Here is a 25,857-nt window from a genome sequence, read left to right on the forward strand (position 1 = left end):
ATTCCCAACCCAAGGAGAGTTTGGATACTTGGAACAAGGTGGTTACTGAGTTTCTCACAAAATTTTTCCCACCAAAGAAGCTGACTAAGCTTAGGATGGAGGTTCAGACCTTCAGGCAGAAGGATGGTGAGACTCTGTATGAAGCTTGGGAGAGATACAAGCTACTGACTAGGCAATGCCCTCCGGACATGTTCTTCAAATGGACTCAACTAGACATTTTTTATGAAGGCTTGGGTGAAATGTCCAAGATGTGCCTAGATAATTCTGCAGGAGGTTCATTGCATAAGAAGAAGACACCGGAGGAGACTATTGAGCTTATTGAATTGGTTGCTAGCAACCAATATTTATACTCCTCTAACAGGAATCTTGTGAACTCTGAGGCTCCTCAAAAGAAGGGCGTCATGGAAGTAGAAACTCTTAATGCTCTTCTTGCTCAGAACAAGCTTATGTCTCAACAAATAAGTCTACTTACTCAACAGATGGGTAGCATGCAAGTCTCAGCTATCAACACCCAAAACCCCCCTCAAGAAGCCTCTTATGACATGACAGGTAATTTTATGCAGAATGATAATTATGATTATGCTCAAGCTTCTTCTAAACAGGTCAATTACATGGGGAGTGCTACAAGAAATCCCAACAATGATCCCTATTCTAAGACCTACAATCAAGGGTGGAGGAATCACCCAAATTTTGGGTGGAGAGACCAATCTAAGAGACCTCAGAATTTCAACAATAATTCTCAGGGCGGCTTCCAACAGAATAATTACAATAACCGCCAATTTCAGGCTCAACAGCAACAACCACCTCATCAGGCAAACTCTAAATCCCAAGAAGATTCTAATTAGGAGATGATGATGAGTTTTGTGTAGGAAACCAGAGCCTCTATTAGAAACTTAGAAATGCAAATGGGCCAAATAAGCAAGCAATTATCTGAGAGTTCTGCAAGCACATTTCCAGGTGATATAGTGGTGAACCCAAGAGAAGACTGCAAGGTTATTCAGTTGATAAGTGGTAAAGTAACAGGTTCTGAGACCAAGGCCAATGAAGAATTAGTTGAAAAAGAAGCCCCGGAGGAGACAAAGGAAGAAGTGGAGCACGCCCCTCCAAAGCGTGCAGACAACCCGTTCCCTGACTCTCTAGACACATATCCTACATTGCCAAAGGCTCCTGAATACAAGCCAAAAATGCCATATCCTCAGGGACTTCAGAAGGCTTCTAAAGAAAAACAGTTCTCAAAATTTTTAGATGTCTTCAAGAAGCTACAGATCAATATTCCCTTTGCAGAGGCTCTTGAGCAAATGCCTCTCTATGCTAAATTTATGAAAGAATTGTTGACCCACAAGAGGAACTGGAAGGAACAAGAAACAGTGGTGTTAACCAAGGAATACAGTGCCATTATTCAACACAACCTTCCTGAGAAGATGCCAGACCCAGGGAGCTTTGTCATTCCTTGCACCATCGGAGATGTCACCATTCAGAAAGCTTTATGTGACCTTGGAGCCAGCATCAATCTCATGCCACTTTCAGTGATGAAAAAGCTTCAAATTGAGGAGGTAAAACCCACTCGTATTTCTCTTCAACTTGATGATCTTTCTATTAAATTACCTATGGGTGTTATTGAGGATTTACTTATTAAAGTAGGACCATTCATCTTTCCTGTTGATTTTGTTATATTAGACATGGAAGTGGAGGTAAAATCCTCTATTATACTTGGTAGACCCTTTTTAGCTACAGGTAGAGCTCTGATTGATGTACAAAACGGTGAATTAACCCTGAAGGTCAATGAAGAACAAGTGGTCCTTCATGTTTTTGAAGCTCTCAAGCACCCTAATGATTATGAAGGGTGTATGAAAATAGATGTTATTGAACCACTTGTTCAAGAGGTACTGAAAGCTGAGGTGCTTGATGACATTCTGGATCCCATCTCTGAGTATGAATTAGTTGAAGTTGATAATTCACCACCCCATAAGACTATGGTTCACACGCCTAGAGCAGAGGAGAAAGCCCCCAAGCTTGAGCTCAAATCCTTGCCCCCTTCTCTGAAATATGTGTTATTGGGTGAGAATGACTAATATTCAGTGATTATTAGCTCTTCCCTGAAGCCTTAAGAGGAAGAGGTGCTTATTTCAATGCTCAAGAGTCATAAAATAGCTCTTGGGTGGACCATTAGTGACTTGAAAGGGATTAGTCCAACCAAGTGTATGCACAAGATTCTCCTTGAAGAGGATGCTAAACCAATTGTGAAACCACAAAGGAGACTCAATCCAACCATGAAAGAGGTGGTCCAAAAAGAGGTAATAAAATTATGGGAAGCAGGAATTATTTTTCCTATTTCTGACTGTCCTTGGGTAAGTCCTGTGCAGGTAATTCCCAAGAAAGGAGGGATGACAGAGATCAAGAATGAAAAGAATGAGCTTATTCCCATAAGAACTGTCACAGGATGGAGAATGTGTATAGACTATAGAAAGCTCAATACTACTACAAGGAAGGATCATTTCCCCTGCCTTTCATTGATCAGATGCTTGAGAGGGCAGCTTGTCATGCATTTTATTATTTTCTAGATGGATATTCTGGATATAATCAAATTGCAGTGGACCCTCAAGATCAAGAGAAGACAGTATTCACATGCCCCTTTGGAGTATTTGCCTACAGAAGAATGCCTTTTGGACTTTGCAATGCTCCAGCAACTTTTCAGAGGTGTATGCTTTCAATTTTTTCTGATATGGTTGAAACGTTTATTGAGGTATTTATGGATGACTTTTCTGTTTTTGGTAATTCTTTTGAATCCTGCCTTAATCATTTATCTCTTGTATTGAAACGGTGTCAAGAATCAAACCTTGTTTTAAATTGGGAAAATATCATTTTATGGTTACAGAAGGTATTGTTCTTGGACACTGGATTTCAAGTAAGGGAATTGAGGTTGATAGAGCAAAGGTGGAGGTAATTAAAAAATTACCACCACCAACTAATGTTAAGGTAGTCAGGAGTTTCTTGGGTCATGCAGGATTTTATAGAAGATTTATAAAGGATTTTTCTAAAATTGCTAAACCTCTAAGCAACCTCTTGGTTGCTGATATTACTTTTGTCTTTGATTCTGATTGTTTGCATGCTTTTGAAACTCTGAAAGCAAATCTTACCTCTGCTCCCATTATAGCTCCCCCTGACTGGGATATACCATTTGAATTAATGTGTGATACTAGTGATTTTGCTATAGGAGCTGTTTTAGGACAGAGACATGGTAAGCTTGTGCATGTCATTTACTATGCCAGTTGTATGTTAAATGATGCCCAAAAGAATTACACAACTACAGAAAAGGAATTATTTGTTGTTGTGTATGCTGTTGATAAGTTTAGGTCCTATTTACTTGGTTCTAAGGTTGTTATTTATACTGATCATGCTGCTTTGAAGTACCTTCTAACCAAACAGGATTTTAAACCAAGATTAATCAGATGGGTGTTGCTCCTTCAGGAGTTTGATATTGAGATAAAAGACATGAAAGGGTCAGAGAATCATGTAGCTGACCATCTTTCCAGAATTGAGCCTGAAGCAGGAGTACAACCACCCACAGCTGTGACTGAGACGTTTCCAGATGAGCAATTGTTCCTTATTCAGCAGGCACCATGGTTTGCAGATATTGCAAATTATAAAGCCATGAATTTTATCCCAAGGGAGTACAGTAGGCAACAAGTGAAGAAGCTATTGACTGATGCAAAGTACTACATTTGGGAAGAACCATACCTTTTTAAAAGGTGCTCAGATGGAATAATCCGAAGATGTGTCCCAAATGAGGAAAAGCAGCAGATTCTTTGGCATTGTCATGGGTCTGATTATAGAGGCCACTTTGGTGGTGAAAGGACAGCTACAAAAGTCTTTTAGAGCGGGTTTTACTGACCAACTCTCTTCAGAAACTCAAGAGCATTTGTGAAGCACTGTGGCAGATGTGAAAAAGCTGCAAATCTCCCTACCAACCATGAAATGCCACAGTAGGAAATTCTTGAGGTTGAGTTATTTGATGTGTGGGGTATTGATTTCATGGGACATTTCCCACCCTCACATTCAAACAACTATATTCTAGTGGCAGTCGACTATATGTCCAAGTGGGTGGAAGTTGTGGCTTTGCCCACCAATGATGCCAAAGTGGTAATGAGCTTTCTTCAGAGATATATCTTTAGCCGGTTTGGTGTCCCAAAGACACTCATTAGTGATGGAGGAAGCTATTTTTGCAACAGACAGCTGAACTCTCTTCTGCAGAGATATGGAGTCCGTCATAAAGTGTTAACCCCCTTATCATCCTCAAACAAGTGGACAGGTTGAAGTTTCCAACATGGAACTTAAAAGGATCCTAGAGAAGACCGTCAGTATTTCAAGAAAGGACTGGTCTAGGAAGCTTGATGATGCTCTCTGGACATACCAGACAGCGTACAAGACTCCCATTGGCATGTCCCCTTATCAGTTGGTCTATGGCAAAGCCTGTCACTTGCCAGTAGAACTGGAGCATAAAACTTACTGGGCATTCAGGTACCTGAACCTTGATTCAGAAGCTGCAGGAATTAAGCGAATGCTTCAGTTGAATGAGCTTGATGAATTCAGATACTCAGCCTATGATAATGCCAAGCTCTATAAAGAGAGAACTAAACTATTGCATGACAAGAAGATAGCCATCAAAGTCTTTGAGCCAGGACAGAGAGTGATTCTATACAATTCAAGGCTCAAATTCTTTCACGGGAACCTAAAATCTCGGTGGTCAGGATCGTTTGTGGTTACCAGAGCTTCACCATATGGTCATGTAGAATTATAGGAAGAGAATTCTGATAGAAAAATTACAGTGAATGGCCAAAGGTTGAAGCACTATCTTGGAGGCGAGATTGATCGCCAGAGGTCCACTCATCTGCTGAATTAGCAGAACTGACCGTCCAGCTAGTGACGATAAAGAAGCGCTTGTCGGGAGGCAACCCGATGATTTCGTATCCTTAGCTATTTTTCGTAGTAGTAGTTTTCTTAGTTATTTTATTTTTATTTTTATCGAGTTCTTACTAATCTTCTGATCATGCAGCTATATTCCAAGAACCGAACACCTCAAGCTAAAAAAAAAGCGCACACGACGCGCAAGCGTCACTGACGCGAACGCGTCAATCATATGTGCATGAAAAACAAAATTGACAGAGAGTTGCACAGGAATGGCACTGAACCCATGCTTTAGCACAAACAACCCACGCGTACGCGGGTCACACGTGTGCGTGTCATTTGCAATTATCGCCATCCACGCGTGCGCGTCACTGATGCGTACGCGTGACCTTGAATTTTGACGTAAATATGTGTTGAGTAGAGAGTTGTGCTGGTTTGGGGCTGGAAGTGTGCTAGACGCACAAAATTGACCACGCGTATGCATCCTTGACGCGTGCGCATCATTTGACCAAACAGCCATCCACGCGTGCGCGTGCATGACGCGAACACGTCGTATGCCAATATTGGTTCCCTAACCACGCGAACAGAGAGTTGTGCGTGCGCGCGGCTGGATTCGCGCGAATCGCGCAAAACCAAGGGCTCGCGAACGCGTACCTGACGCTTACGCGTCATTAAGAAAATTTCGCGCCCCACGCGTACGCGTGCTGCACGCGTACGCGTTGCCTGCGCCGCACAATTATACTAGTTCGCTGCCCAGTTTTGATTTTCTTTCTCTCTCTCCCAATCCTAATTCTCTCTTGTTCCTTTATCCTTTTATTCTTCTTTCATCTTATTATTTGTTTTTGTTTTCAGATTTTCTTTGCTTGAGGACAAGCAAACATTTAAGTTTGGTGTTGAAGCTTTGCTTAAAGCTTTTCTGTTTATTCCTATGGCACCAAAAGGGAGGCGAATCATCTTCACGGAGGAACACAACCTGAAGAATAAAGCGACTGCTAGGATAACTAAGGTGGTTGAGTTCCTTTTATATTTTTTATTCCTCCCCTCTTTTTCTATGTTATGTTCCAGTTTTTCTGCTATTTTGCGTTGTTTGTTGCATGATCCTTTATGAGTGAGAATCCTAGGTCTAGTTTAGTTTTTCCTTAAATGCTTTAATTCTGAAAAGATGTCTCATGTATTGCCCACTGAGCTTGAAATCAAAATTTTTTAAATGATGTATTGCATGAAAAATTGAGTTTAATTTAAAGAATAGTCTTATTTACTTAAAGGTGGTGGTCTTGTCTGTGATTTTTGAATGCATGATATGAACAGTGTATATTTGAATTTGAATCTAGGGATGATGATGTATAAGGAACATGAATTTAGAGAATTTAGATAACTCTAAAGCCTTAACTATTTTCTCAAATATTTTATTCCCGACTCATTGCTGCTTGCTTTCTGAAATTCTTAAAGTACTATTTAATGCTCTTTGAACTTCCAACACTATTTTTTGTTTGTGTAACTAATCCTATCAAACGCTATTGTTGTTTAATCCATCAATCCTCGTGGGATCGACCCTTACTCACGTAAGGTTTTACTTGGTACGATCCGGTGCACTTGCCAGTAAGTCTGTGTGGGTTAGAAAACACCGCACCAGCTGTATCTTTGTTTGCTTGTTTGTGTGTGTGTGTTCTTCAATTTCCTTGTTATGTGTTATTTTCTGTGTATTCTCTATTTATACACTACTTGCTAGACTTCTGTCGTGGCACACTAAGCTATAAAGAATCAATGAACTTAACTTCTATCACTGATCCTACTAAGAACTCCCCAGTTCTTACCCGTCTTTTTACCCTAGAGATGGAGACGGGAGAACCTTTTTATGATCTACCAGAGGTTTCCGCTTATGAGGACCTCAAACTCATCTGCATGTATATACTTCACGAGCCGCCAAAAAGAAGGACCAAAAGAAAGACCATATGGTTGCTCTTTCTTGACGACATCCCGTTTAGTCACATCTAAAGACCTAGAGTGTCTTCCCCTAACTTTTATAACCTTAGAAGGAATCAGGCTTATAAAGAGAATTAGACTAGTCGGGATTCTAGTTTAGGGGCTTTTTGAATAGGCCGGGACCTGGGATGTCATACGTATATATATGTATATAAATACTATCTAACTATGCTAGGAGTGTTCTGACTATATCTGTACGAGGTTGACGATACATGACTATAGACTTGAATCTTATAATTGAGATGGTTGACTATATTACTGACGTTATATACTTTACTTGTTAGACGTCTATAACTTTGTAACGTATATTTCTGTATTAATGATTTAACGTTTTCAAAATAATTAAAAAAATATTAACCTTAAAATGATGATGTATTAATCACGATCAATAAATAATAAATAATATATATGAAGACAAGTTGGTAGCACTTATTTTTCGGTATGATCTAGACATATTGAAAATTAAGATGTTACACTGCAAGCACTTCTTGCTACCATGTGGGATGATTTTATTCTCCAAATTTACCACTGATAGGGTTGAAGGGCCTGGAGTTGAGAAGATGCAGTTGGAAAGAGAAACTGATAACAAGAACATTGTTATTGGCATTTGAATTGCCAGAATTGAATTTATTAAAATTTTCAAAATTCAAATTCACAATTAAATCACCAATGATTTAGAAACCAAAATCTCTTGATGCTATATAGAGAGTGAAGAGGATTGATTACAGCCTAAGCAATACAAAGAAAATAAGAACACATATGAAAAATTCAAGCTTAAAACTATCAGAGAAAAAAGAAAGATTCTTAGAGACTAAGAAAAATAGAATTGCCCTTTTGATTATGAGAATAACAAATACAATGTAGCCACCCACTTCTCATACAATTTGATCCTTGTTTACCCACACTGATTAACATTATTCACTAACTAACTATAGCTAGGGATAACTAACAAACTTTCAAATTTTTCTCTCTAAACTGCTGCTGACTTTTATCAGCCAATAAAATCTTACTGCCCTTAATATTTTATATATATGTATATTCAATTATTTTAGAGGTAATTAAAAAATATAAAATAAAGTAAATAATAATTAAAAAGTACAAAAAAATAACTGAAAACTGCTTTAGATTAATTTTTTATTATTCTCTAAATATTTTTAATAATACAAGTAACTAATAAAAATAATTACGATACATATTTTTTTTTGCAGTTGCCTTTGTACAACTGGTTATAGGCAGGTATATAATATTATCGAAGTTTAAATTACCACTTTCACTTGATGCTCTAAATTGATACATAACAATCCTATATCACCTATATATGATAGAACCAAATATAATGAAACTAAGAGATGGGAAATTATTTGTAGAAGAAAATTGGTTTAAAAATATGAAAAAAATTTTTGTTTTAGAATAAAATATGACATTTTTGTCTTTAAAAAACTAATGATAAAGATAGAGACTTATGTTTGATGTCTTATATTTCTATATTTTTTTCTTATTTGAAAAATTTACAAAATTCAACCTTACTCACCATAGACAATTGGTGTTATACTTTGTTATAATATGCTAATGTTCATCTTAAAAATAAACATTTCAACCACAAACTTTTTAATTTTTGCATGGAACTATTCTTTGTTTTTGGGTTTGTATGCATTTGTTTCTTTTTAAGCTTTAATTTGTGGAAACTTAAAGTAAACGTATTTAATAGGGTAAAGTATATTTTTCGTTCTTAAAGGTTTTGAATTTTTTCAAAATTACTCCTAACATTTAATTCGATTCAATTTTATCCTTAACTTTTGAAATTAGTTTCAATTATATTCTTATAGTTAAATTTTTAACAATCAACAGTTATTCAATATTTTTTTGACAACTTTACCCTTAATATAACTTTAGTGTTTAACTTTATCCCTGACAAACCCCATTTTGAGGGTTTATCTTGTGCTAATTTCAAAAGGTTTGCCAATGGTTTCACACATTTTCTGCATGAAAATACAAGGACTTGCATTCCTTTCCTAGTTTTGTCTCATGAATGAAAACATGCTTATTTTGCACTAAAATATATACATTTCTATTTTTTCCTTGATGCCATTCGATGCCGTGACTTGTGCGCTAAGTGGTTTCAGGATATAGAGTAGGAATGGACAGGAAAAGAGAAGGAAGACGGGTGCAAGGAAAGGAAGCATGAGAATTGAAGCTTTGGAAATTTCCACATGGGCGCGTGCGCGCACCTGACGCGCCCGCGCGGATGAGAGCGACGCGAAGCCGAGACTAAGAGCCAAGCCACGAGCCGGCTTGAGTAGCGGCCAAGCCAGGATCCTCATGGACGCATACGCGTACGTCCCGCCTCCGCGCACACTCCAGAACCGCATCTATGGCGCGCACGCGTACCTTGCGCGTACGCGCCGATGCTCGAAAATGATTTTTTAAAAGTCACGTGACTTAGGCGTGGAGTTGGTTGGAGGTCCTAACTTTTGAGGAGTGCTTTGGCGGGAAAAGGCTTAAGAGGACCAAGGGGGCAAGGGCTGAGGAGACTTAGTTCATTTTCTAGTTTTGGGATATTTTTTTAGTTAGTTACATTGTTAGAGAGAGAAACTCCAACTTCTCTCTAGGATTCATCAACTTCTCTCAAGCTTTTACTAGGGTTCTTCCTCATCAAAATTCTGGATTTTTACCCATTCCTTGGTGAGATCCATTGCAACTTTCATTTCACTTTGTTCATGTAATAGGTTTTCTCTTTCAATTTCAAGTTGTAGTTGTGATTGCTAACATTCCTTGGATCTAGGACTCAATTCTATGATTTTTGGATTCCATTGATATTTTGAGGTTTTGATTCTCATTGTTGCTCCTTGATACTTGTTGCTAATTCCTTGTGTTGCAATATTTCTAATTTTACTTTTCTCTTCATTTCACCATGACTTTCCTTTTTGCTCACTACATGTTTGATAAAATGTCAATACTAGCTATGGAGTAGAATTTTTGTACTTGGCATAGGGTTTGGATATTGGGAGGAATTGAATAGTTATTTCAATAGTTGATTGAGAGTTAGGGATTGCTAATTGACTTGGAGTGCACTAAAGCTAGATTCCCATAAGGTGAAGCTAGGACTTGTGACTCAAGTTGATTGTTTTCATTTGATTTTCCTCTATACTTAGAGGATAACTAAATGAAGCAAGGCCTAATAGTTGTCAACATTGAATGAGCTATGAGGATAGAATTTCCCATGCCAACCCTAAGTCAAGTCCTTTTGATAATTGATTGCTTGTTTCTCATTACTTGCTAAAACCTTCAAAGAACTCAAACAAGGCTTACTAAATCAATAAGATGCTTACTTTGGCAATTCCAAGGGAGAACGACTCGGGAGATTAATACTCTCGGATATAGATTGTAGTTTTGTTTGATGATGGATTTCGCGTTGGTTTAGACTATACTACGATTGATCACTTGATAAATTCTATACCAACAAAAAATTCATTTGTCAATCCCCAATCAAAACCCTAGTAATTGTCCAACCCTAACTCCCAATCCAGACCTATACCATGTCATTGTCATTGCCATTAGAACAATACTCATTCCTCCATCATCACCATTAACCACCACCATTGTCATCATCATTAACATTAATCATAATACCCCAACCCCTATTTCCACTCTTCCCTCTACTCTTTCATCCTCTCCTTTCTCGCTCCTTTCGATCTCCACCACCATCACCTCCTTCTTCTCTCACGGGATCCTAACCACTACTACCACCATGCCACAACCACCATCACCAGTGTCTTCTTCTTTCTTTATCTTCTTTCCATCAAACAACAATAACAACAACGACCATTCGACCATCATGACCAACTAGATCTAGTTTATTACAACTTACAGATTTTGAATTGGGGAGATGAGTGGCAAATTGTGAGGTTGGGTGTGTGGTTGATGGTGACGTAGCTATGGTGGGGTGAAGGTGGACGAGAATGGAGAAAAGGGTGCCGATGTGACTGTGATAGTGGTGAAGGTAACACATCAGCAGCAACTATGAAGTGAGGGATATGATGGATGCACATGTGAAATGGAAGTGGAGATGGGATTAAGAGGGGTGATTATGGCAGTGCAGTGAAGGTGGTGCAAGTAAATGTAGTGGCATGAGGATAGTGATGGTTGACATTGTAGTAGATCGGGGATGAGAAGACATATATGATGATGACGATGATGATGATGATGATGATGATGATGATGATGATGATGTGGGGTTAGTGAGGGTCTGGATACGTACAGGTGATAGTAGTGGTGGTGGGATGGGTTAATGGAAGAATAAAGGATAAGATTAGAGTTATGATGAGTTTGGATTAAAGGTAAAATTGAAAATAAAATATTTGATTAAATGTTGAGTGTCAAAATTTAATGATAGAGGTAAATTAAAACTTATTTTAAATACCAAGAATAAAATTGAACCAAATTAAACGTTAAGGGTAATTTTAAAAAATTTCAAAAATGTGAGGAATAAAAAACATACTTTACTCTATTCAATACATTCAAAACATGGAAATTAGTCATAAAAATTATTTTAATACTAGATTATAAAACTGATTATTTTTTTCTAAAATATTAAGCTATTAAGTAGTATACATACAGTTAGCTAAGGCTACGTTTAGTTAGTGGGTGATAGTATACAAGATATAGACATAAAGACACAAAATGACATAAACACAATGGGACATAAATTTTTAAATTTGTTTGGTATTTAAGTACTTGACACTACATTCAAATTAAAATTCTAATAAAATGATACTCTTAACCCTGTAACAGTCTACCACCACTAATTCGCCATTATCACCTTTCTATCTCCATCACCATCACCATTATCATGTCAATTCAAATTATCACCATTAACAATTTTTAATGTAATTATAAATTCAATTCATGAAACCGATAAACTAACACAAAATCACTCTAACAACAAGATTAAGAACAGAGAACTACTCTCATCACATAAAAAAAACCCAGAAAACTGGAAAGAAAAAATAAGTAGGAATAGAGTCAGAGTAAGATAGACGTCGACCACATGGTGGAAGAGAGGCAGAGGCATAGAAGAGAGACAGAGGCAGATATGGAAGAGACATGTGCGATTTGGATCTGGAAGTGCCTCAATATCAAGCTTCGGAAGAAGCCTCGACAACGGTGGTGAGGCAGAGAACAATGGTGACACATGAATGAGGGATAGGACAATGGCGTGGCAACGGGAAGAAGGAGAGCGGCATTGATGATTGTGGCAACACGTGAAAGAGAAGAAGATAATGGTGGTGGCAACGTGACAAAGGAAGGCGGCAGTGGTTGCGAAAATGCATGAAGGTGGAGATGACAGTGGTGGTAGCAGCGACGAAATGTGAAGGAAAGAGATGGTGTTGGAACGAAGGAAGAGTGGGAGAAGAAGATGAGGGTGTATGATGGAAGGAAGTGAATCAGAGAAAGGGAAAGATGAGAGAGTATGTAAGGGATAATATATACATTGGAATTAAAGAAAAAAAGGGATAAAATTGAAAAAATATGTGTTTTATAGATTGCGTCTTAATGTCTCAGGGTAAAGGAGAGACACTAAAGACACGTATTTTATGTGCTCTTGTGTGTCACCGTGTTTATAAAAAATTTGGGTTTAACAAACCAAATAGTAAACAGGTACCACTGTGTCCATCTCTTAATGGACATGTATGACAAAACAAATGCTGCATAATATATCTAAAGAAAATATTATTTTTGATAATAAAAAATTTAAATGTTGACAATTTTAAGTTATAAAATATGTAAATTAATTCTATACTATCAAAGATTGAGTTGGTTTGCAAAACTATTCGAAATGAATAGTTCATCAGTTACCTAGGTCAAATGTAATATTTCAAAAATAATTTAGCAAATTTTTAAATTTATATTAAATTTAAAAAGGTTTAAACAGTCTCATTCAGTTTAATTGACTAGAAGTTTAAAGTTTTTGTTACAAAATTTTCTGATAAAATTTGAATTCTAAAAATTATTGAAGTGTGAAAATATACTTTTTTTAGTAGAGTTCATGTGTCATATGTAACTGTACACGCTTAGATCAATCCAATTCTGTCAGTGTAAAAATCAATAAAAGGAAAAAAAGATAAAAAAATTTAAATATGGATCAGAGCATAAACTATTAAAATTTATCATCTAGATAGTGTCAAAAGACAAGAAGATGAAAGCACCTCTCACCCTCGTTAAAGTTTCATAGGCCTTTCTCATAGCTTTTTTCTTTTAAATTTCATTCTTCTTCTTTGGGAACAAAAACATGGAACACAAGAGTGAGAGAAAAAAAAGTATTATTGTTTATCTCCTCCTCCTTTTTTAAATTTTTATCGATTTGAAGTTCCAATAAAACATTCAATTTGATTAAATTGTTGTTTTCTTTTCTTTCGACTCGATCATACTATTTTTATGGTATTTTCAAGTTATAATTCTACCAAAAATAAGATGTACCGAGCTCTTAGGTCGAGCATATAAAAAGGTAGAGAACGCAAAGAAGGAGCTAGAGACCTCTCGAACTGCAGTCACCCATCTGAGGAGTTAGGCGATCAAAGCCTAGGTCAAATTCCTCACTCTTGAGTTGGACCTTTCTAAAATTGGAGCTTTCCGTCAAGGGTTAGATGGAAAGATTATCGATATAGAACTTTTTTTGTGCTTATGTACTTAGCTTGTATTTTGCTTTTTTCGTTTTGTAGTATGGTTTTCAAGACCCTTTTAATTTATGTAACTCGCTTTGTAAGCTACCCGCATGACCGATTATGAACATACCGAATTTACATTGTTATCTACCTTTTATGGATTTGAGTTTTGCTTGCATTCGGGATATTTCATGGGACTCAGTTCAGATTGGTACCAGTCTCCCAAGGCTACCCTTCCGAGCTGGCAATCGATGGCACAGTTCTTAGATAATCTGGTCTTAATACTTTCCAATTCCCTTGAAGGGGTGTGTCTGAGGAGAGTGTTTACCACTCTAAGTGGACTCGTGTAGTTGCTGGCTCAATGTCACCCGAGTGTGAACCAAACTCGGAATTTTGCCAACATTATAAGGATTAGCCTATGGAGGCTAGACTTCGTCTTCCCTTTCGTAAAATTTTCCTTCGAAGGAAGGTTCCCTTTCATAGGAATATGACACTAATAGCATTGTCCCCACATACAGCACCAATGTATGGAACGTACCTGAGTAAGGTTGATGAGTATGATGTAGACGAGGTTCTAACATGCATGATCTAAGTGGTTTCTTGTATGAAAATGTTAAAATAACAGTTACAAAGACATTTTGATGCTCAAGTTAAAAGAGTCAGAGAGATACAAATATTAGGATTTAATGTGTCATATTTGGGGGTGGTGGAGCTCCTTTATAGTACACAACTTTGTTGATCGGGAAGAGAACTTCTCTTTAATGATGATTGAATATTTCGCTTTTAAAAAAGATCTTTAAAGAGGTAATGGGATCACGAATCTCAGTTACTCCTGATCCAGACTGTTTGCTCGCAGACCTGCTTATGAGTTTATTGGGTCAAGATGAGTTCTAAATTAAACTATAATTTTCTTTTTAAATAATTGATTGATGTTTATGTGTCCTCTTGTTAAAAGTTCTACTTAGATGTGTCACTTATTTTTTCCTAGCTCATTATAATGTTCTTATTTATTGATATCACCATAAAGAAGAGTAAACTATTCTTTTTGTCTAATATTTTAGGTGAGTCTCAAAGTTATCTCTAACATTTAAATCGTCTTATTTAAGTTCCTAACATTTTAAAATCATCTCAATATTGTCATGCCGTTAGTAATCTATTAACAGAGTTGACGATAGGACAAAATTGATATGATTTTGAAACATTAACGACTTAAATAAGGTAAAAACGTTGGGGATAAAAATGATACATTACTCTTAGAAGAATTACCAAATCAAGTAAAATTATAGTGAATTTTAATAGAACGAATTGTATTACGAATTCAAAATTTTTGCTCGTATATACAATAAATTATTCAAGATTTTTACTCGTATAGACAATAAAAAGCATGTGCATATACAATAAAATATAAATTATATCTTTTGTCTCTAATATACTAAACTTCTTTAATGTTTAATTTAATTAAATTTTATTTTTAATAAATTTTATTTTCTTCTTCAATAATTTCAATTTGTTTTACGACGTATAATTGTTTAATTTATTTTTTAATTTTTTTCTTAATCAAAAATAATTTTACTTAGAATAAAAATACGTGATTAAGAGTAAAATTAAAAAATAATTTATTTAGAATGAAAATAATGTGATTAAGAGTAATTTAAAAATTGATATTATTGAATGATAAAATTAAAATTTAATTCAAAATTAAAAATAAAATTTAACTAAATTAAACACTAAATGATTAAAGAATTTCAGTATATTAGAGACAAAGTATAATTTATACTTTATTGTATATGTATCATATTTTTTTTTCATAAGTTTATGTATTAGTCATTAAATAAATAAACATTTCATGATAAGTAAAAATTTTTAAGAGTAAAATTTAAAAAAAAATCAATTTACTTAGAATGAAAGTATTATAATAAAGAATAATTTACTTAAATATGATTAAAAAATAATTGAATAATTAAGTATGTTAAAAAATTGATATTATTAAAGAAAAAAATTAAACTTTATTTCTAAGTTGAAAATAAATTTTATTTAAATTAAACATTAAAGAAGTTCGATACTTTACATACAAAAACGTATAATTTNATAATTTATTTCGTTAAAATTTATTTTCATTTTACTTAATTTAGTAATTCTTCTAAAAGTAATGTATCATTTTTGTTTTTAATATTTTTATCCTATCTAAATCTTTAATATTTTAAAATCGTCTCAATTTTATTATACCGTCAATTCTATTAACAAATTTCTAATGGTAGAATAATATTAAGATAATTTTAATACGTTAAAAATTTAAATAGAATAATTTAAATATTAAAAATAATTTTAAAATTTATTTTAAATATTAAAAATAAAAATGATACTTTAGCCCGAAAAAGAAAGCTGATCTTATCAACGGGGTGAGTGCTCCATATTTGTTTATTACGGTATTTCCAATAAGTTGAGTAAACGAATTACATGTGACATGCACAAAGTGCGCGTATGCATAAGAATATATAGAATACACTTACAGTATGCCATATGAATCACGTTATATTTTAGAATAAAAAGATGGAGAGCGTAGAAAAGTAATTAGCTGATGAAAAAAGAAAATGTAATAAGTAACCAAATAACCTTCTTGGATTTCGGCTTTCAAATTAGAGTTGAGGATTCAATTGGAAATAATATTAATTTATATGTTGACAAAGAGAAACACCGACCGTTAAGTAAGCGTGGAAAACGAAAGCGACCCTTCTTAGTCCTAAACACGTTGGCCTTGGAACACGCTTATATCTATATTCTGACTTTCTATATACTTTATGAAGTCAAATATTCCAAGTGTTATTGTCCTTCAAGTCTACTGAAAGTGAGGGAACAACTAAATAGGACCATTTATCCTTCAATTCTACTTAAAAAATAAATTTAAAAAAATTTATCTATATATATTATTATTTTAATTTAAAAATAATTAAATATTTATTCTTTTATTTTATTAATCTCTTCGTTTTAAAAGAACTTAACGAATTTAATTCAATAAATTGGTATTATTATTGGATATTCTACTTTATTAATTAGCTCTCTAATTATGCGCTTCTTCTTTTTAAAAATTAACCTGACAATAAAAGTCACATTCACATCTGTAATAATCCTTTACTTTTTACATTTTCAAATAAATTAATGGAACGTGGAAGATAGAGATTACATATATAAATTTGATTCTCTCATGTTCGGTTAAAATAAAGGACCTTCATAAGTCACAGAAAATGTCATTATCTTTTAAAATATTCACTACATTCATAAAATTAAATGACAAAAGTTAGAAAAAAATAGCTTTAAAATTTTAAATTATTTATAAATTCATGAAGTGCAATTTATGAATAAAATATTATTGATATAATTAAGGTTAATAAAAGTGTTTGTTCTCTTATGAAAATACATATTTCAAAAAAATTATTTAGTTCCCACAAAAAAATGTTTAGGTATATTTTCTAAAAATATTCCTTTTAAGTCCTTAACACTTTCATTTAATTTTTAATTATATATAATATGAATAAAGTTTTATATTTAAATAAAATACTTAACAAATTCTAACCAAATTGTTATAACCACTTTTTAAACTATACATTTTTTCTTCTTCTTTTCCTTTTTTTTTTCTCATATTTTTTCTTATTTTACTCTCTTAACAAGGATAAAAATAAAAAAAAAAATCAATCAAAGAAAAAAAAGAAGCACATAATACTACAAAATTACTAAAGAAAGGATAAATCTACATTCTTTTAACTAAAAGAAAGAGAGAAATAAGAAAGAAAAGAAGAAAAAAATACACCATTAAAAATATATTTTTTTGCTTTTGTAGCAAAATTTCGCTGTAAAAAATAAGAAATTTATGTGTTTTTGTTAATAAATTTTTGTGTATTTTTATTCTGATAAGTTTTGTATAATTTAAAACTCTTCCTCTTCCTCCTCTTCATCTTTTGTTGCTTCTTCATCATCTTCTTTTTTTTTCTTATTCATCTTTTTCTTCTTGTTTTACTCTCTTAACAAGAATAAAAAAAAAACACTTAATGCTGCAAAATTACTAGGAAGAAGATGAATCTATGTTCATTCAACTAAAAGAAAGAAAGAAATAAGAAAAAAATATAGTATTAAAAAAGACATTTTTATACTTTTGTCGCAAAATTTCGATATAAAAACTAAGAAATTTATGTGTATTTTTTATGAAATTTCGGAGTATTTTTTCTAATAGATTCTGTATAATTTAAAAAAAATTCTTCCTCCTTCTCATATTCTGCTATTTTTTTATCTTTTTCTTTTTCTTGTTTCATTTTCTTATAATTCTTCTTATTTCACTCTTTTAAGAAGAATAAAATAAAATAAAAAGAAAAGAAAATCAATGTTGCAAAATTACTAGAAAGAAAAAGAAGAAAAAAATGTAACAACAACAGCAGCAATAAAAGAACGACAATAGAAAGAAAACATAAGAAGAAGAAGAAGAAAAAAGAGAAAAAATGCAAAATAGAAGAAGAATGAACGTGAATACGAATAAGAATATATTTGCGTTAGTGAAGTGCGCGTGTGTATACGCTACGTTTAATAAAAGTAGTTTTTATTAAATTTGAGACAATTTGATTTAATTTAGTTGCCAAAAAAATTTAGATATATAACAAAATTGATATAATATATGTTCTAGATTAATGTGTATTAAATCGCTAAACTTATCATAATTTGATTTATAAGAAATAGAAATCTATTTAAACCCATTATTAACTTCCACTACTAGAAATTAGTTTTGTTTGGACGAATTTTGAGACAAAATTAAAATAAATTTCAAACAAATTAGAGACAAATTTTTTGTTTCCAACAAAATTGAGACGAAATTTTTTTGTCCAAAAAATCCTTGTTTCTAATTTACATTTTCTCTCAAATTTTGTCTAAAATTTTTTTCAAACAATTCTGTTACGGCTTTCGAATAAACATTTATCTACTAGATTTCTAACTATTATGATGTAATTTAGACGAATTTTAGACAAATTAGTCAACATAAAGACAATGTATTTTAGACAAATTTCAAATGTAGAAATATTTCATTTTAGACAAATTTCAAACAAAAAATATACTTCATTTCAGATACATTTCTAATAAATTTAGTTAAATGTAACAGATTTTTTTCAAACAAATTTTAGACAAATCAAATGTTTTTTTTCGATTAAATTTCAGACAAATTTAATTTTATTATAATTTACGTATTCGAAACAAATCTCATACAAAACAAAAAATTATTTTCACACATATTTTCTATAAATTTAATTTAATATTTCAAATAATTTTTATATAAAATAATTTGCTATTTAATAAATAAATATTTTAGAAAATAAATTATATATGATCTACTTTCTATATTAAGACTATTATAATAAACAAATTTTTCATATTACATTATTAAATTTATAAACACATAATAAAGTCATGAAAAAATTAATTACAATAAAAGACTTAAAAAAATATTTATTATTAAAATACTTTTATCTATAAATATAATCAAACTAAAATTAAAAAATAATTAAACTAAAACAAAGAAAGCTTTTTAAAAGGTCATAAACCATAAATAAATTAAAATGGACTAACTAATTCACTTAAATATTCTTTAATCTAAAAAAAACATATACTACAGACATCAATCACTCATGTTATTATTCTCATCATCACTAAAGTCTGTTCCAAGTTTATCTTCTGCAGGAACAAACAAGGTTAAAAGAAGTAGGAAATTCAACTTTTTATATAAAGCATGAAATATCTTTTCAATAGAACTAATTCTTTTCTATTGAATTTTTAGTTGATGTTCTTGATCTTTTAACTTGTACTCAGCATCATTCAACTTAACATTTTGCTCTTCATTGATCATTTTTTATTCCTTCGCCTTTTTTTTCCACATGTGATGTTCGTGCTTATCAATATTTAGATCGTCTTTGAAAGTCTCTGAGCAATCTTTGAAACCCTTTAAAGAGAGATCTAAACCAAAAGAATCTAAATCAAAAGAACTTTTTTTTTCTCCTTTGCCGCAGCTTTGTTCCAAATAGTATAATTATCTGGCATATCTAGACCTTCTCTAAATGCTTCAACATCTCCTTCATTATCGAAGGATAAAATTATTTGAAAAAGTTATGTGCAGATTATCAAATTTCTCTAATCGCTTGACTAAACCAGCCTTATGACATATCTGTGCAGCAATTTCATTATGGGGAAGACCAGCAGTTGAGAATAGAGTGATCTTTTGACCTCTAGCAATAGAACTCATGACATCAATTGTAGAAATTCTGATTTGTAACATCTCGTCTAGATAGGTTCTCTCACTAGGATTGATGGAACTTCCTGAAATATTGGGATAATATTAAGAATGTCAGTAATAAACATACAGTTTTAGACCTCCCGAGGAGAAGTTATATACCTGATATGTCCAAGTAAGGCTCTGGTAATATGAGTGGACCATTATCAATGGGTTTTCCCGATCCATTAAATATGCGGCAAGCATGTCGAGTGAAACAGGAGTTTTCAACATCTAGGAATGTAACCAAACATGGAAAAGATGAAACTCAACAGCTAAACTAATTCAAAAGAATCAAAATAAAAAAGAATTCCATAATCAATAGTCATGCATAAATTGGTAGAACAAATAAGAAATTAAATGAACACTATCAAAATGCAAAAGGATTGTCAAATAGAATTTCCCCTCTATAAAAAGTATGATAAACAAACACAAATCTGAAGCCATACCTTATGAAGGACAGAACCTTAATAGATCATAACTCATCCATTATTTCTTATTGAAGTAGGTTTTCCCAATTATCATGCCTGTAGTACTCTACGATACAATAGATGTCTCCGTATTATTTATCATGTTACCATTCCAAAAACAAATACAGAAAATTAAATATATGAACTAATCAAGTTAACTCAAAAGCAATGCAATCATAATGGAAAACCTCCTCCTCCCTAAGCACATGTTATTCTAGTTCGCTTATTTATTCACAATTAAAATTTAGAAGATAACATATTTGAACAACCATTGGTCCCGACCCGATACTAACTACAACCAGAATATAGCTCCCAAAATGGATAAGCAAGCAAGAAAACAACTTCAATAAATGTTTTAGAAGATTAAAAACTTAATAACTATATAAAGAGAAAAAAAATTAAAAAAACAGGAAATTTACAGAGACCAAGCTCTCAGCTTTGACGTGGGGATGGATTCAGTATTTGCAGCGGATGAAGAAACAAGAAAACAACTCTGTTCAAAGCACCATACAAAAGATACAAGAATCACATCACTACTCACAAAAAATTGACAAAGAAACAAACGGAATCATCATTAACAAAGATAACAAACAAGAATCACATCACAACTCACAAAAAATTGAGACTTGGCAAAAGATGCACAAAGACACAAAGTGACAAGGGTCGGAGGCTGGCGGGGTTGCGAGGTCCGAGACCGAAGGAGGCGACCACACACAAAAGGCAGAGTAGTGTGAGTGGGTGAGATCTGTGACCTGTGAGCGCGAACGACGGGGGGTGGAGGTCGCCTGAGGTGTGAGGTCAGAGGTTTGCGAGGGTGGAAGGTCTGAGACCGGAGGTTGATGGCGGCCACAGGTAGGAAGTAGAGCAGTGTGAGCGAGTTAAGGCTCTGTAACCTCTGAGCGTGAAGCATGGGAAAGGGTGGAGGTTGTCTGAGTTGCGAGGTCGGAGGCTGGCTGCAGTGCAACCCGGATGATCGGCGGTGGCCACAGGTTCGGCAGAGTAGTGTGGGTGAGGTGAGAGGGTCTGTAAAGTGTAAACAACTAAACTGAGACAGAACAATTTTTGAGAAGGAGAGAGGCGGGCTCTGTAAACTGAAACCAAAAGGGGTGTTTTGAATAAAATTTAGTTCTTTGGCGCCAAGCATAGAAGTGGTTTTGAAACAATTACATCTATTAAAAATTTAAAATGAAATTATATCTAATTTTATTAATAAATTAAAAAAATAAAATTATAGTATTGGTATTAAAAGATAAGTTTTGGAGCATTAATATCTAAAAGACAAATATTTAATAAAATTAAATTTAAAATTAATTTTTAATTGTTTAAATTAAGTTGTGTTTTTGAATTTTTATCATATAATAATTTTAAAAGATAAATATTTAAAAAAATTAAATTTAATATTAATGTTAGTTAAAAATATTTAAAATATATTTTAAAAAATATTTATAATTATTTAAACAAGCATGAAGATATGGATTATATATATATAAAGTGTTCAATTGTGCATAAATATTTTTTTAGTGATGTAGATAGATTTTAATTAAGACCACAAGTAATTTTTTTTCAAATTCTTTAAGGTATTTATATAATTTTTACATGCGTGACACAATCATTTAATCAATAGATAAATTAATATATGAAGTTATATCTACATAGTGAATTGAATATAACTTATTTTTAAGATTTTTATATACATGATTCTTTTAGATACATTTTATCTTAAATTTATTACAAAATTAAATTTTAAATTATTATAACGTAAATAATTAAAAAATAAATTAAAAAATAATATAAAGAAACTAAAAAAATAAAAATTAAATATAATGTGATATATAACAATTTGTATCAGAAGTTTAATATTAAATATAATAAAAATAAAAAAATAAAAAGAAAAAATATTCATAAATATGATTAAATTTAACAAAAAAAAAAATAAAAGGATAAATTCAAAAAAAATAATGTTCTTCAAAATAATAAAAAATATGAGCGTTATTTAGCGTATATATTATATCGAAATTTGTTTGATTTTATTTTTATTTTATTTTATTCTATATTTTTTTGTAGATTAAAAAAATAATGTTACTAATATATGAATAATGTTAAACATATTAAATTAATTTTGTAAAAGCTAAAAAATTTAGTTACTATAAAAGATAGGTGTATAAATAAGCATTAATGTACCTATTAATCTAATTTTTTAAAATATGTATAATAATATATGAGAAGTTAATTAATATGATGATTATTTCATATTTTGATCAAGAGATTTTGGAATTGAGTCTTGAAAATAAAAAATGTATCTTTTTATAAGTTATATATAATTAAAGGTAACTTATAATTAAAGTTATTTTAGGAAAAAGAAACTTTATTTTGGAATAGTGAAACTATTTGGGACAAATTATAGAAAATTTAAAATATAAACAATATTTTTATACTAAATGTTATAATTTTTTAATAAATATATGAAATTCATTTAAAAACTGATGCACTTTTATATGAAATTTATAAATGATGTAATTTTCATCCTAAATTTGTGAAAAAAAATTTTGGCTACTTCGAAGGGTTAGTTATAGTAAAAACATTTAAGATTAATTATAGATAAATTTAGGACAGAATTAACATTTTTAAAATGCATTCCAAATCTGTCTGAATTTATTGCGCATATTCAGATAGAATACGGACGAATGATAGTTTTTATCCAAAATGTGTTGCTAATCTGTATGAAAATTTTGGCGCCATTTAAACAATATTTGGCGCCAAAATTTGGGACAAAATTTAGATAAATTTAAGACAGAATATATTCTTCCAAAACCTCTACTAAAAGTTGTTCAACATTTGTCTTAAATTTGTTTGAAATTAAAATATCGTTCGGACGAAATTTATTCCGTTTGAAATTTTTGTCTGAAAAAATCCTATTTCTAGTAGTGTTCTGTCCTTCAAAAAATACTTACTAATTAAAGAGTGAATACTTAAAAGCGTTTTTAAATAAAGAAGCTTTTGAGAATTAAATCATTAATATTTTAGTAATAAAGTGTTTTTAAATAAAAAAAATTAATATTTCATCAAATTATTTTTTAAGAAAAATTAAGAGACAAATTAAGCTTGTACCACGTGACAGCAAATCAGAGGAAGCAACTCGGTGGTGGAGTGGGGAGAATAAGACACCACACCAACCAATAGATGCATAGCAGATAGAAGCATACAACAGAAGCCTGAAATGAATGGAATTTTATGACATTGACACAACGAAGAATACACTGCTAATGCTTTAAAAGTGGTAATGTCATTATCGTAGCGTTAGTGATTATGCAAATGCGTGCCTTAAAAGTGGTATTTTTTTTTAAAGATAGTAGATTAAATTTTATTAATTATTAAAAATAAAATATAAAAATACTCAAAACAATACATTAAAAATATTTATTCAATGGTACATAGTTAAACACTAAGAAAAATCTAAAAAAAAATAATAAGTCAAATTAAATAAAACTAAATTTTTTTCATGAAAATGGCGAGCTAAGATGAGACTCTTTAATTAGATTTTACAGAGTAACTTGATGAAACATGTAAGAATGGTAGTGATATTGAAGTAGAATCTTCAAAAATTAACTAGTTGCGAATTTTTTAGCAGTATCAGTAAATGATGGTAAGCAATTGAAAATTTTGGTGAGCATTTTTCAACGGATTAAGCATTTCTATTATTGCATTCTACCATATTCAAAAATTGTGAAAACTGTAAGGGTGTGTGTGGTTCAAAGATTAAATTTTATTACTAAGTAATCTCATTCCTAGGCATTATATTCCTAGGAATGAGATTACTTGGAATATATGATTCCCATATTTGGTTGTAAAATTTAATATATTGGAATATTATGTAATAAATCTAGGAATGACTAAATTTTTGTTTGGTATAAAATTTACTAAAATACCCCCTAATAACAAATATCTTTAGTTAAAATTATTATTGATTCTAATTTTTTTAAATTTACTAAAATATCTCTAATAACAAATATCTTTAGTTAAAATTATTATTGATTCTAATTTTTTTAAATTTACTAAAATACCCCTATTAACAAATATGTTTAGTTAAATTATTATTGACTCTAAATTTTTTACTAAAATACCCCTAATAACAAATATATTTAGTTAAAATTATTATTGACTCTAAATTTTTTTAAATTTACTAAAATATCCCTAATAACAAATATTTTAGTTAAATTATTATTGATTCTAAATTTTTTAAATTTACTAAAATATCCCTAATAACAAATATCTTTAGTTAAATTATTATTAACTCTATATTTTATCTCTACTAATAAATATTTAAATTTACTAAAATATCCCTAATAACAAATATCCTTAGTTAAATTATTATTAACTCTAAATTTTATCTCTATTAATAAATTTACTATAATACCTCTAATAACAAATGTTTAATTAAAATCAATTTTATCATAATTAAATTAGTGACTATGACAATGTAAAAGGAGTAGTGTTCATCTCAGATGATCCTCAACTAATTGAATGGGGCATCTCTATTCTCCTAGCATTGTAATTACTTCCAAAGATACAAAATCTGTGATCAATTATGCACAAAGCAACAAAAATCCAAAAGCCACCATCAATTTTCAACAAACATTTCTTGGAATCAAGCCATCACCAGTTGCTGCACATTATAGTTCAAGAGGAACTTTAACTAGTTTTCATGGATCTTAAAACCTGATATAATGGCACTAAGAACTAGGGTTTTAGCTGCTTATATTCCTCACAAAACAACAGCAACAATTGGCACAAATATCTTCCTATCAAGTCACTATAATATTCAATAAAAATTTAAAAATAGCAATATTTAAAGCAATTTCTTCAAAATGGCAAAAGTTCTCCCGGTTGAAGTTGGAACACCATGTCGATCAGACTATTGTCCCTTAGAATGCTAAGGCCAGCCTTCATTCTATCATCACCGCTCAAACCAGGAACATCTCTCAACAGTGCTATTAGCTTCATTCTGCACCCAGCTCCTTCTTTCTCATGCTTAAAACAAGAAACCATATCAACTAAAACGGCTATATGTTCTTGATAAGCACCTTTCATATCTCTCATTGATTCTACTACTATGTTAATCACTTCCTCACTTTTGCTCCCTCTTTTTCTTTTATTCCTTTCTATATATGAAGCACTAGGAGCAGCAGAAGAACTAGGAGCAGCAGAAGCACCGGGAGCAGCAGGAACACCAGGAGTTGGAGGCTCCTAAAAATTGAAAGCAACACCAGTAGGAACACCAAAAGATTATTCAATATTGATAAAAATGAAGAACAAGTAGCCTAACTGATTATACATGCTCTACACTTGTATATACAAGCATTATCTTTGCATTGGCCAGCAAGACTAACAACATTAACTAACTAAACAGAACCTAATAGAATATTAACTACCCTAATTCAAATTCTGTTTGCATAATTACATTCATATCCTTTTTTTCTTTATTATTATACTCCACAGAAAAGAAGATCAGTATTTCTATCTAAATGCTCAATATGAT

At 31.8% G+C, this 25,857-nt stretch overlaps 2 protein-coding genes across 3 annotated transcripts; one reads left to right on the forward strand and one right to left on the reverse strand.

Annotated features, from left to right (window-relative positions):
* Positions 1-4,324: 4,324 nt before the first annotated feature.
* LOC107485418 (uncharacterized) lies at positions 4,325-4,798 on the forward strand. Its single transcript, XM_016105953.1, has one exon. The coding sequence runs from the start codon at positions 4,325-4,327 to the stop codon at positions 4,796-4,798; it is 474 nt and encodes a 157-aa protein (XP_015961439.1).
* A 14,789-nt stretch (positions 4,799-19,587) lies between these two features.
* Positions 19,588-21,394, reverse strand: LOC107485570 (uncharacterized). 2 transcript variants are annotated; one of them, XR_008002774.1, is made up of 3 exons: positions 20,301-20,391; positions 19,975-20,085; positions 19,588-19,898 (listed from the first exon to the last, which is right to left on the reverse strand). XR_008002774.1 is itself a non-coding variant. In XM_052254593.1 (3 exons), exons 1-3 carry the CDS (start codon positions 21,229-21,231, stop codon positions 19,863-19,865), a joined length of 444 nt encoding a protein of 147 aa, XP_052110553.1. In that variant the 5' UTR covers positions 21,232-21,394; the 3' UTR covers positions 19,588-19,862. The 2 variants fall into 2 exon arrangements, 1 of the variants encoding a protein (XP_052110553.1); XM_052254593.1 differs by lacking the exon at positions 20,301-20,391 and adding an exon at positions 20,935-21,394.
* Between the last annotated feature and the right edge of the window lie 4,463 nt (positions 21,395-25,857).

This window comes from Arachis duranensis, chromosome 1, assembly GCF_000817695.3.
Source record: "Arachis duranensis cultivar V14167 chromosome 1, aradu.V14167.gnm2.J7QH, whole genome shotgun sequence".
In the NCBI taxonomy this organism is placed as follows: Eukaryota; Viridiplantae; Streptophyta; class Magnoliopsida; order Fabales; family Fabaceae; genus Arachis; species Arachis duranensis.